This window comes from Lissotriton helveticus, chromosome 3_1, assembly GCF_964261635.1.
Source record: "Lissotriton helveticus chromosome 3_1, aLisHel1.1, whole genome shotgun sequence".
NCBI lineage: Eukaryota > Metazoa > Chordata > Amphibia > Caudata > Salamandridae > Lissotriton > Lissotriton helveticus.
Genome location: NC_136061.1, coordinates 1,565,612,063 through 1,565,625,369, shown reverse-complemented (window position 1 = coordinate 1,565,625,369; position 13,307 = coordinate 1,565,612,063). Strand labels below are relative to the sequence as shown.

The following is a 13,307-nucleotide window of genomic DNA, read 5'->3' as shown; positions in this document are numbered from 1 at the left end:
AGCAGCACGACATCGAGTGATGAGCATATCGGCGCAATTGTACAAGGGTTACTAAAATAGTAGCCCTCTTGCTGTTCAATGGTTTAGGCGCACAAGGTCAGAGCACAACTGACATGCGGGACCGCAGGGGGGGATATCTGGGCTACCATGGCACTTGGTGGATCCTGGAGGCGCACGAAGAGGGCGCTTGCAAGGGCAACAGGAGGGGCGCGTCAGCAAAAGCGGCAGATGTGTGTGGGTGACCAGCCAGGGTATGCAAGGTGCAAGCAAGGGAAGAGTATCCTCTTTAGCTGTCTGAGACAACGCAAGCAGGGCAGGTAGCCGATCTCGGTTGGGGCAAGCCCCACAGGCATATGCAAGGCCATCACTAGGGCAGCCATCTATGATAACTGAAGCCACCGGGTTGGCAAGCCTCATCCTCCTGGCAGTCAAAGAAAGGATGTGGAGGAAGGAATTTATCAACATCTTTTCACTATTAGAGATACAGTTAGATGGTTTGGACCTGACTGTGTGAAATAAAGAAGAGGAAGACACATGGGAGAGAAGAGACCGGAAGGAAAGGAACTTTGATAATTGGCAGGATGCATTCAGAATTATGGCATGCATCATTGTAGAGACCGGACCTCTGGCTCTACTAAGCTACCATCTACGTGGCACATAGGCAATTTCTGTTTAATGCCTGATTGGAGTACGATAAAGGTTTTAGGTTAACAATGCGCACACACCCGAAAATGCAGTGGAAGGAGGAAGATGTGTCAGTGTTCTTTCCCAAAATGCTCGTAGCAAAAGAAGTCAGGACATGGGCAGGGAGAAGAGAGCAGTCCTTTCGGAGCCACCCCCCCTAAAAGGGGAGGAACAAGCCATACACCACAGGCCAAAATCACACAACAGCCTGAAACCCCCTCCTTCTAGTGGGCCTGCAGCTTTCTGTTGGAAATACGAAACCAATGAATGCACATGGGGAACGTTGTGCAAATTCCAACACATATGCTCAGGCTGTGGGGTGACACCCAGTGTCAAATTGCAGATGCAGCAAGCAGCGCAGGGAGAAGAAAGAGAAAAAGAAAAAGCACTAGGAGGGAGCCTGGGGCAGTGGGAGGGTCAGAAAGACAACAGCGACTACCAGTTAGCAAGATCCCCCATCAACATACAGCAGCTCTGGAGGCTAGCCAACAGACGCAGCCCTTTTGGTGACGGGTTTTGAGGAGGGGGCTAGAATTCCAATGAAGGCACCTTACCCTAGGCCAGGGTGCAAAACTTAAAATTAGCCTTGGGACACCCAGAGGTTGTCTGCCAAAAAATTGAAAAAGCAAGGAAGCTAGGAAGGATTGAGGGCCCCCTAACACCGCCACTGCCCAAAAACCTTGTGATCTCACCACTGGGACTGTTGCAGAAGAACGCGAGTGGCCAGTTCAGGCTCATTCATCACTTATCTTTTCCCAAGGGCACATCAATAAACAATGGGATCAGTCCGGCGGCATGATCTGTGGCGTATGCTACTGTGGATGAGGCCTTTGATCTAGTGAAGGCCAATGTTCGGGGAGGCCCTCATGGCGAAAGCGGAGATCGAGTCAGCCTTCAGTCTCCTCCCGGTGCACCAGTCAAGTTTCCATTTGCTGGATTTCCAGTGGGAGGGGCAAATTACATGGAGAAGGCTAGGCCAATGGGGTGCTCAGTATCCTGGGCGTATTTTGAGCAATTTAGCACCTTCTTAGAGTGGGTCTTGCAAGATCACCACCCTCAGGGTGGTAAACTACACTACCTCAATGACTTCCTGTTTGTAGGGCGGGCAGGGTCCCCGGAGTGTGGGGACACACTGCGTGCGTTCCAAGCCCTGGCTGGGGATCTGGGAGTACCGCTAGTGGCAGAGAAGACGGTGGGGACAGCAACAAAACTCACTTTCCACAGGATAGAATTAGACTCTGCTGCAGGTACATCAAGACTGCCTCAGGACAAAGTGGAGGAGCTCAGGGAAGAGATCAGGTAAATGTGCGGGAGTGAGAAAGCACCCCTCCGCGAGTTACAAAGATTGATCCGCAAGCACAACTCTGCGGCCAGAGTAATCCCCCCAGGCCATGTTTTTGCCAGGCGCTTAACGCAACTAGCGGCTAGGCTCACCAAAAAACACCACCATGTCCGGCTAGGGGCAGGGGTCAAATAGGATCTGGCCATGTGAGACACATTCCTGGCAGACTTTAACGGGCTACTCATATGGAGGGAAGGCTGAGTGACAGCTAAACAGATAACCCTGTTCACGAATGCATCAGGCAACATAGGTTTCGGGGCAGTCCTAGGAAAGGAGTGGTGCGCAGGGCAGTGGCCTAGAGATTGACATGAGAGGGGGATCACCAACAACATCCAGCTCCTGGAGCTATTTCCCGTTGTAGTTGAGCTAGCAGCTTGAAAACAGAAGCTGAGAAATATGAAGCTGACGCTTTGGTCAGACAACAAAGGGGTAGTGCAGGCGATTAACAAAGGCACAGCCAGGTGTTCCTGATGTACTGAGGTTAATGCGTTACTTGGTTCAATTGTAGCTGGAAGGGAACATAGAACTGAAGGCAAACAACATTCCAGGGGTGGAGAACTAAGTTGTAGATGCTCTATCGTGAGCACAGATGGGCAAATTCAGGGTATTGGCCCCGGGGGCAGACAGGAAAATGAACCCTTCCCAGAAGACTTGTGGGCCCTGGCAGGACAGACTTGTCAGAACTGGTCAACCAGGCTCTCACCCCAGAAGCGGCTAAACAGTACAAAAAAATATGCAGGAACTGTGATGCAGGTTGGGGGCGCTTAAACCGCGGGGAGAAAATCAGGGAGGTGGAGGGGTTTACACAGTGGGCATACACAGGCAAAAGGTCCAAATCATGGGCGCAGGCCCACCTGTCTGCAATAGTGCTTTTTTCTAAGATATGCATAGGGTATGACCCCACGGCCACCCATTACATCAGGGAAGCAATGAAAGGATGGAAGCGCACAGAATAAAAATAACCTGACCCCCGGCGACCCATAGACTTTAAGAAATACCCTGATCATGGACAGTCTGGGGTGGTGGCTAGAGACAAATTTGAGGCGACACTGTCCAAAGCAGCCTTCACAATGGCATTCTTTGAGGCATTTAGGGTCAGCTAAATTGTGGCCCAACAAAAAATGGCCCGGCAGTTGGATGCTTGCAGGGAGCCAGCGTCAAACCTGGAATAGCAAAGATAGAACTGCTTTTCAGATGGTCAAAAACAGATCAGGCAGGTAGAGGGACACGGGTACAGCTGGACTGCACTGAGAATCCTCGATATTTTCCGGTCTGCTGCCTTTTGGTCTACATGTCGATACGCACCACAGGAGAAGGTTCGCTATTCAAGCACAGAAATGGGGAGCTCCTGAGTACATTTCAACTCACAGCTGTTATGCGCCTGGCCTTAGCGAAGGCAGGGCTTCCAATGTTACAATTTGAATCACACTCTTCAGGATCGGGGCGGCCACCACAGTGGTGCAACAAGGGTTGTGTGAAGACGGGATCGTGGCGGTGGGCAGGTGGAGGTCTAACGCCTATAAGACATACCTGCAGCCACAGATGTTGTAAAAGAATACAATGAAAAGGGGGGAGGAGAAGATGCTGCAGGACTGGGACATCTGACACGGTTATTGTTGTCTCAGCAGGGTTGCGCTCCTCTCGGTATGGATGGTTGGCCATTTGTAGGTCTCCCAGATGCACATATGATGGTGGCACGGCAGGCATAAATAAAAGGGCAGGCCAGTCAACACGTGCGTCTGGTGGTGGGGCCGTCCAGGGATGAAATGGAACCAGCTTGCGTCAACCCTAAAGAAACTACAGGCGGCCGCCGCATGGCACCCAGACGTCGTGATAATTCCTCTGGGAGGAAACGACCTTGCGCAACTAGGGAGGAGAGACCTCTTACATGCCATCCAGACAGTCCTAATGGAGGCAATCAAGCTGTTCTGTAGCACCAACATCATATGGTCCGAGTTGATCACCAGGCTGGCTTGGCAAGGAGCTGAGTCAAACAAAGCAGTGGAGATCTCAAGGGAGAAACTGAACATAGCAGTGAGCACATTTTGCAGGATTAATGGCCTAGAGAGCATCAGGCACGGTCTGATCAACCAGTGGCGGCCAGAGCTCTATGCACACATTGGGGTGCACCTGTCTAAAGGAGGGATGCAGGTGTTTTGGGCCAAACTGTGGCGAGCAATGGTGTTAGCAGGTTGCACATAAAAAAATAAAAGGGGGGCAAAGAGCCTAGGGGGAAACCACTGGGCAACAGAAGCCTCCCTTACGGCGTGGCGGATAAGAAGGGGTATATTGGTTGGTTATGGAGGCACACCGGCAGGGCGGTGTGTAGGAGATGGGGCAATCATTTGGGGATGCCTTACGGCGGGGTGTGTAGGCCGGAAAAGGAGGTAACAATCTGAGATGGAACTCGCAGCCCAGACCCGCCAGATGGCAGGGCACAAAAGGTATGAAGAAGATGGTGAGTTGGAGCTCAACTCCGGAGAGAGGCTAACCCCACATGCAATCAGCGTGAAAATAAACAGAACAAAACCGCAAAAACCGGGGAGGGATGATTTAGAACTAGATGATTTAGAACTACAAAAGTAGCAAAGTAGCGAACTGTCATAGGATGATTTATGGACCTGTAAGATGAGAAAAATGATTTATGGCAGAATTGGGGACAGTCCGTGATCGAGATTCATGGCCTGGGTCATAGCATGATGACAAGGGCACTGTACTATAAGAGTTGCTTTATACAAGTGATGCCAATAAAAAATTGCGGCCAACAATGACCACAAAATAAGAAGAGACAACGTGTGTTGGCAATTCATTGTATGAATGTAAGTAAATAATGGTGCGTGTCAGTTGGGAGTGGGCACAGTACGGGGGAAATATGGGCTGGCAATACTAACAGTTCAGTTTACTTGTTATTCAAGGAAGCCATTGACTATAATACAAAAGGTTTGTCTTGCGTCAGTTTTAGCTCTTACATGGAATAAAGCAATCGCAGGACCAGACTCTGGTATCGAATTTCTCGTACAGCAGAAAGCCATGGTATATCTATCCCCTTATCGCTCTAGAGGCAATCAGAAATTATACTTCTTGTTAGTGTTGCTGCTGGGTTGTGCCATACTTTAGGCCAAAAAATGTCTGGTAGGGCTCTGATAAAATCCTCAATATATGTCAAATTTAGCTCCCCATGACAGGTGTACTTTGATGCAGTGATCGGGGAGCCCAGCAATTTCCTGCAGACTCTATTATACTCACTTTGGATACCCTTGCAGCCTGAATAACCCCAAACCTCGGCCCCATAAGTTGCAACCAGGATGCATTGTAGTTTAAAAAATTTAGTGATGGGTAGTACTGCCTCGACTTTTTTAGGTTGGGGTAGTGACAAGACTGAGTTAATAGCTTTAGCGAATTTACCTCTGCTGTGAGACACATGAGTTGTCCACAGAGCGTTAGCTGCAAATACCATACCCAAGTATGGAAAAGTGCAGGTGCTTTGTAAAAGTTCATTTCCTACGCCAAATGATTTAATAAGGTGCTTATTTGGGCCACATGCCAATAAAAAGATTTATTAAAATTAGTGCGAATATCTAAAACAGCCATAAAATCAACAAAGCCCTTTATTAAAGTGCGTAATGAATTTGGGGTGCGGCCCATTAGGACAGTGTCATCTGCATATAATAGAGCGGGGAGAATGCTACCATTAATAATAGGGACATCATTGGTGAGCTTGGACAGGGAATTGTGCAAATCATTGATGTATAGAATAAATAACAATGAGGTCAATACGCACCCATGCCTGACCCCTCTGCCAATAATAATGTCATCTGACACCTTCCCGTTTTTACCAATCCGCACCCGGGCCTTCACTAAAAAGTGAACTAAAACTTTGTCCAACCAGCATTTTAAAAGAATAGACCAAAGATGTGACCGGTTTACAATCAAAGGCGGATATTAAATCCATGAACGCCAAATAAATAGGAGACTTCCGTGCCACACTATATTTACCAATAATTAAATTGATGTTTAGGCACTGTTCAACAGTGCCTAATTTACTTCTGAATCCTAGTTGGCAGGAAATTAGGATATGTTCGTCCTCAGCCCAGGTCCTAATCCTATTAAACAGGATTCTCCCAAGGATTTTTAGTGTATTATCAATCAGGGAGATTAGTCTATAACAACTCGGGTTGGTACGGTCACCTTTTTTAAAAATAGGGACTAGAATACTAGTAGACCGTGTGCAAGGAATGAAGCAGTAGATAGGTTATTAGAAACGTTAAGTAAAAGGGGTGCCCAGAATTTGGTTCATGTTTTATAAGGTCTCTTGGTAGCCCGTCGGGAACGGGCGCTTTATTACCCGGACTCTGCTGTATGGCTTCCTCAACTTCAGATACAGTTATCTCAATCTAAGATGGTCTTTGATAGTCATGTGGATCCTCATTCCCTGTTGTAGCTTGATAGATCTTGGAGAAATGGGATGCCCACGCCTCACTAGAAATTGTACAGCTTATAGAAGTTAATGAGAGGCCCGCTGATCTCATGTCCTTCACTTCTAGCCAAAAGCCATTCCCATTGTTGAGTTTGGCAGCACTTGCAAGGTTACTTATATTGGCACCTCAATAATTTTATAAGCGTCTGATCCCTTGGTTCAATCAGGAGAGCCTTTCGAAGATCTCTATTGGCTCTAGAACAAGCACTATCAAACCCCAGCGTGGGCCCAGATTGAGCTTGATTGTTGATTTTGATAACATTTGTTTGATGCCCCCACACAGTTGGACAAATGAGTTAACTACCTCAGGGTTATGATCGCCTGTAGTCAGACATCTATCGATAAGTATTAGGTGTGTTTTTATCATACTGGAAAATAGATCATTGCTATTAACACCTCTTCAGATCACTCTTAAATGATCAGCTGTAGGCACTAAATTACTAGCCCCACATTCTTTCTCAAAGTTTGGCCTGGGAGCAACTCATAAGGTGGAAGAAATGGGGTTATGGTCACTCAAGAACGTTTGTATAACCTCAGCTTTCACCAGACAGTCTACCAATAAAGGGGAAATAAACACATAATCGATTGTGGAGGCACAGCCTCGCCCTCTGCATGTTGGTACAATGTGAAGGTCTTTGTGGGGTACCTCCGCGATTTCCATTATATTTGTTAGTTTGAAATTACACAGGTAGGCCAACAATTCGGCCCCCCTATTGCACGGACCTTTATCTGCAGATAGTTCCTTGTCTAACATTTCATTATTTGAAATCTTAACGTTAAAATCACCACCTAGACATATGCCTACTAATTTATCCGACAGCTTTTGTCTTTGCAAATTCGAGATAAAATTAAACAAATTAATAAAATTTGCATTCGGGACAGTGTGAAAATCATTATTATAAAAATTAATAAAACAAATGGATACACCCCTAATATAAATCAACGCCTGAAAATTGTCATTATCAGTTGGTAGCACTTTGGCACTACCGCCCGCAGAAATACTAATCCAAATCGAAAGTCAGCCTACCGGGCGACCTTGCTTGGGAATAGGGACAATTTTGTTAAAACATTCAAAGCCTTCTTGGTATAATCCCCGTGTTGCCCAGGTTTCTTGCAACATCAAGATGTCATATCTTTGGGCTGTTGTTACCCATTCATCTAATTCAATTTTAGAAGCCAAACCGGCAATGTTCCAGCTCAGGATGTCTAAATTGGGCTTTCATTCGGCGGTTTCGACAATACTTTGATAAGCCGTGCCTGGACATATGGGCCCAACTAGAAGCAAAATGATAGCATCAGGTAGAGGGGAAACATCCAGTCAATCCTGGTCATCAAGACCGGACAGGGTAGAAAACCTATTATGTGTGGTCATTTGGGCTGCCTCCCGGGATGCCCTGTTTGGCATATTTAAAGCAGGCTTATAGAAATACCCCAATGGGAGTGAAAAAATAAGAGTGGGGTGCGCTGTATTGTTTTCCTCCATGGTTTATAATCTTTTTACCAAAAAGGGTTTTTTTTAATTAATAACTATACAATCGCCCTTGATATTCTTTTGGGAGGTACCCACCCACCCAATCCTCCGTACCATAATTATATCATTGAAATGTTCTGCCCGCAACCCTTTGTGTTTCCCAAGCCAGTCAGCGCATTTATTTTGCAGCTGCGACCATTTTTAAGTGGGGGCGCTCCTGCTAAAACCAACACATATGGGCAAGCAGCTGGGGGGGGGAGACTAAGGACCTCCCTACTGCCCTCTATCGTGTACATGCTCGAGAGATTGGGCACTCCGCCGCTTTGTGTGTTAAGCTCGCTATGTGAGTTGCTCCCCAGACTTTCCAAATTTGTTCGCACTACAGTGCTCCTTGTGACATTATTTACAACCGAAGGGCGGTATTGTGGAATAGCAGGTGTGCAATTCATTTGCCCAGTACTGTGTTGGGTACCATTACTAACGATAGGTTTAACCAAAAAGAATTCCTTAACCTTGTAACATGTCTCACAGGTTTCTGATGGTACATTAGCTGTGATTACTGACACTTGTGGATTCTGACTAGCGGTAGCTATCCCAGCAGGATTAAGATTCACCCTGTTCTATGGGCTGACTTGGGGAACAGTTAACGGTGAATTTAATTTATTTACAAGCATTTCAAGATTATCTAAACATTGCCAAAGAGTAAGGAAGGTCTTATCCATAATATCTTTAAAGCGATCATATACAGTGTCCATGACAGAGTTGATTAGGGTCTTTCCCAGTCCACTGCCTTCAGGGCAAGCCATAGCAGCGTCAGTTTGTGTACAGATAGAACAAGTTATAGCCTTGTTTGTTTCCGTAATTTTTTTAGGGCAAAGTCGCTAACAATGTAACTGGCAGGATTTGCACAGCCCTGGATTTATGTACTGATGGCAGTATGGGGGTGGGTTACACAGGGTGGTTGTTTCCTCTTTGAGGTGGTCGGTTTAGTTACTTTCCCTTTCCTTTTTGCCCCGGTCGCGATTTCTATTGGTAAGGCAATCCCGTTCGAAATGCCATTACTTGGTGTCTCATTGTTATACTCGCTATGGTTATTGGCTCGGTTTAGTGGCTCGGTACAAAAAGTTGTAGACTGTGTGTTGAGTGCTGAAACATAACCAGCAGTGTCTTCCGTAACTTCCCCAGTAGTTACGCAGCATTGTGGTGGCACCAAACCCAATGACAAACGCCTCTCAGTTAGTTCTATTTTGTTTGCAACTATACTGCCCTCTCCAGCATGCTGTCAATACTTGTTGTAGTCTGTGAGATGGAGCATGCCACCCCAGTGCATTTGCCCATGACTAGATTCAGGAATGCCTTAGATCTTAAACAAAAATACCAAATTTTGTCTCACCTTAGTCTATTTTGAGTCTCAGTTGAACGAGAGGTGGTCCAGCCCAGCTTCCTCCAGGCTCTGACGGGCGCAGATGGGCCCGGGCTTGGCCCGGGCAACTCACACGTCCCGCGCTGCGGGAGGGCCGCGCTGGTTAAGAGGGTCTCTGGCGCCCTCTGATGACGTCCTCGCCCTGCGCCACGCAAGGCTTTCTGGATATTGTAGGCCGCCGCCTGGCCGTTCCCCTCACGGCGGTGCGGCGCGGCAGTGCAGCTGACCCCAGGGAGAGCAAGGTGGGTGCAGTGTGAAGGGTTAAGGAAGGCCGTTCCCCTCACAGCAGGCAGTAGAAGATTCGCGCAAAGTAAATTTTAAAGTTTTGATCTAGAGGACATCTACAGTAATCCTGATAAAATCAATTTCTAAGTACTTGCATCATGCCTGGAGTTTACGTAAGAAATGGATTGCTGCCTATTAACTGAATATAGGAAGATTATGCTATATCAATGTGTAACAAGGTGAATATTTTAAGTCATTTATATAATGAAATATTGTGATTTTTTAAAAATATTTCAAACGTTGAAATCAACTGTAAATATGTATATTAGAGTTTTACAGAAAGGTATTTTCTGAATAAAAAGTTATATAAAACTTAACTAGAACCCAAGTTTCCTTTATTTGGTCTACAACAAAAAGAACTAAAACAAAGATATGGTCTTACCTGGATGCTATCAAGAGAAACATCGGCCCAGTACACACAGTTCTGCTCATAGTCAAAGTCCAGTGCCACAGCTCCTCTCAATCCGGCTAAAGGGAGTTTCTCATTTTGCCCAGTAGATAAGTCATAGCGGAAGATTGAGTCTCTCATGGCATACAGAATAAACTCGTTCTCCTCTGTACATGAAAAATATATTTAATAGTTACGTTTGATTGAAGCTGAGTAAAGGGACGTAATAAGTAATGCTTTACAGTATCTCGAGGTAACCCATTAACAGTAAAAGTCAACTGTAGACATTTGTAATATACATGGCAATTCATTTAAGAGGGTTTTTTCTAAGGTAGAACCAATATCTAATCAAAAAGGAAACCAACTAGTTTTATGAACGAGTGATCTAATGTATTTAATCTACTCTTCCGAACTAACCCAACATAGCATTCAAAATTCTGTTGTAAAGGCAGGGACAAGAAACTTGAACATTCAACATCTACAGTTTTAGGGAAAGATGAACTTGACTACTCTAAATATGTATGAAATGCATTCTTAAAAGACCATTTAAATTTAATTAAACTTATTTCACATTCATACATTTAGATACATTTCTGAAAATAAGTTGAGACTGTCTATGTACGTCTCAAAAAAACACAGAAATAAGAAGTTAGTAAAGGGTGGATGAGTTGCATATTATATCCTTGTTGGGTTTAATTTGAAATGGTCATGCCGAGTCATGAGTCATGACAGTGTGCCATACTTAAAACATCAGATGTTAAATACAAAATAATTCACTCAGAAATGTCTGCTTAAAAATCACAAAAAGGAAATAAGACATCTTCTCCCATTCAAGCAACTACTGCGAAAATGTTTCAAATTAAGATGATTCTATTGTCTAATGAGGACACCAGTACTTTTCTACCACACTCAGTCTAATTTTTCCATTACTAGTGTTAAAAAACATGATGACATCAGGGTGAATAGAGCTTACTAGGGCATGTGCATTGGACATCTGATGTTTTCTTTAATCCTCTGGGCTAATATAAGGGACCTTGCCAATTGTGCAATTTAAGTGCATAACTACCATTCCTTACTAACTCTCATCTAAATGTTTAGAGTAGACAGGAAGGACTGTCTAACACTGCAGTGCAATGTATAAATGTGTAGTCTGTTACGTTCACAATAAGCAGCCTGACTCTCTAGTCTAGTTTTCTTTTTGTCCAGGGAGTGTCAGAAGCTACCGGTTTACATTTAGGATCATTTTATTCAAATATGGATTCCTTTAAAAAAAAAAAAAAAAAAAGTGTAACTAAGTGTTAATGTTGCCTCTGAGTGACAGACGACGTTCCGGATACAACAACATTCTTCATAAAAGATGAGTTGGAATGCCACACATGGTGGAGATGTCCAAGTGTTAATTGCTATTAATGAAGAATCATGCCTGAGAATACATGTTATGTTACACAGCACTTCATACACCAGAGAGACATCTCCTCTTTTCCACTACATCCACAGATAGGTGTACTGGGATGTAAACTCTGCGCTGTCTAAGGTTCTCCACGTTTAGAGTTTGAATCAGACTTATGCAATATTAATTTTATAAGGCTACACATGTAATGGATTTAGGACAGATATGTGATATAGAGTTTTGTGCTGTGCTAAGCAAAAAATATGAAGAAACTACAGAGCTAATCAAGCTTACCAGTAACCGGGCACGGCACGTCCTCCCCATCCAGTCTTGTCTCCACATCCCCACCACTGCAGGTATCTCCAGAGACCTTACGGTAACTTCAGTGAAATAAAAGCATGTAATAGCCTTAGTATAAAATACAGGAAGAAATTCCATCTAGGGCATTTCACAACTCTTCTAAATTAATATTTGAATGAAAAGTCTTATGGAGGTGTATAAGCTTGAAATGTCAAGGGTTATTAGTAGCATGTCCTCCTCCCATCTTGTTCCTTCAATAATCTTTAGAAATTAGACAAGGAGGACTGGAAATATCTAAAGTGTGACCATCCCGAACTAGCAAAGTTCTATCACCTACCCAAGGTGCATAAGATCAAAGGACAACCAATTGTTTTGTCAAAAAACAGCCTACTGGAAAATACGTCTTCATACATTGATCATTTTATTTCCCCCTTTGTTAAAGACCTGAGTTCCTACTTACGGGACACCAAAGACTTTCTAAGGATTACTGAAGGAACAAGATGGGAGGAGGACATGCTACTAATAACCCTTGACATTTCAAGCTTATACACCTCCATAAGACATGAAGATGGCCTACAAGCTATGAACTTCTTTTTAGAAAAAAAGAGCATTAAAATATCGGACACACAATCACATGCTCATAGAATTGACCAGGTTCTGCTTGAACAATAACATCTTTTTATTTGCAGGACAAATATATCTACAACAGCAAGGTACCGCAATGGGCACGTGCTTCGCCCCCAGTTACGCGAACTTGTTCATGGGCTGGTGGGAAAAGCACGTGGCCTGGGCGGGTACCAATGAAACATGGATGGACAAAATCGCTCTGTGGACCTGCTACATCGATGACCTTTTCATCCTGTGGCGAGGGTCACAGAGCGAAGCTGAAGAATATATTCAAGCTTTGAATGTCAACGATTGTTATCTCAATTTCACCAGTTGTATCAGCAAAAAGGAGGTATTCCATCTAGATCTGAGAGTCTATGTAGAAAATAACAACTTAGAAACCGCCTTATTTCGAAAACCCACGGCAGAAAATACCATTCTGCATGCAGGAAGCTGTCATCCGAGGAGTGTAGTTAACAATATCCCTTTGGGCAAATTCCTTCAGATGAAGCGTAATTTCTCCAAACAGAAGAAATGTGAAAAAGCGATATCACAATCCCAAAATAGATTCCAACAAAGAGGCTACTGCAAGGGAATTTTAGATCAAGCAGAAATGAAATGTAAAACAATAGAAAGAAATCAACTGCTGATTGACAAATCAATAACTCAAGATCAGAAAGTGAGACTAATTACGAATTTTACAGAGAAGTCTTTAGAAGTCTTCCAAATCCTAAAAAGAAACTGGAAGATCCTCCAATCTGATAATGTGGTTGGGGAAACTCCTTTCAGAAAACCCTTTAGTAACATACAGGAAGGGGAATTCACTCAAAGATCATCTAGTGAACAGCCATTACGAATTAAAAAAGAAAAAAGTGGCATCTATTACAGGATTTTATCCCTGTATGAAATGCAAAGCTTGCAAAAACAGCCACAAAGTAAAG

At 44.3% G+C, this 13,307-nt stretch overlaps 1 protein-coding gene across 1 annotated transcript in view; it reads right to left on the bottom strand.

Annotated features, from left to right (window-relative positions):
• The window catches only part of SORL1 (sortilin related receptor 1), an 852,839-nt gene that overhangs the window by 540,658 nt on the left and 298,874 nt on the right, over positions 1-13,307 (bottom strand). Inside the window, exons 16-17 of the mRNA XM_078682321.1 lie at positions 11,755-11,840; positions 10,065-10,237 (exon numbers count right to left, since the gene is read on the bottom strand). Coding sequence (XP_078538447.1) covers positions 10,065-10,237; positions 11,755-11,840 — 259 coding nt within the window. The remainder of the gene's footprint in view (positions 1-10,064; positions 10,238-11,754; positions 11,841-13,307) is intronic.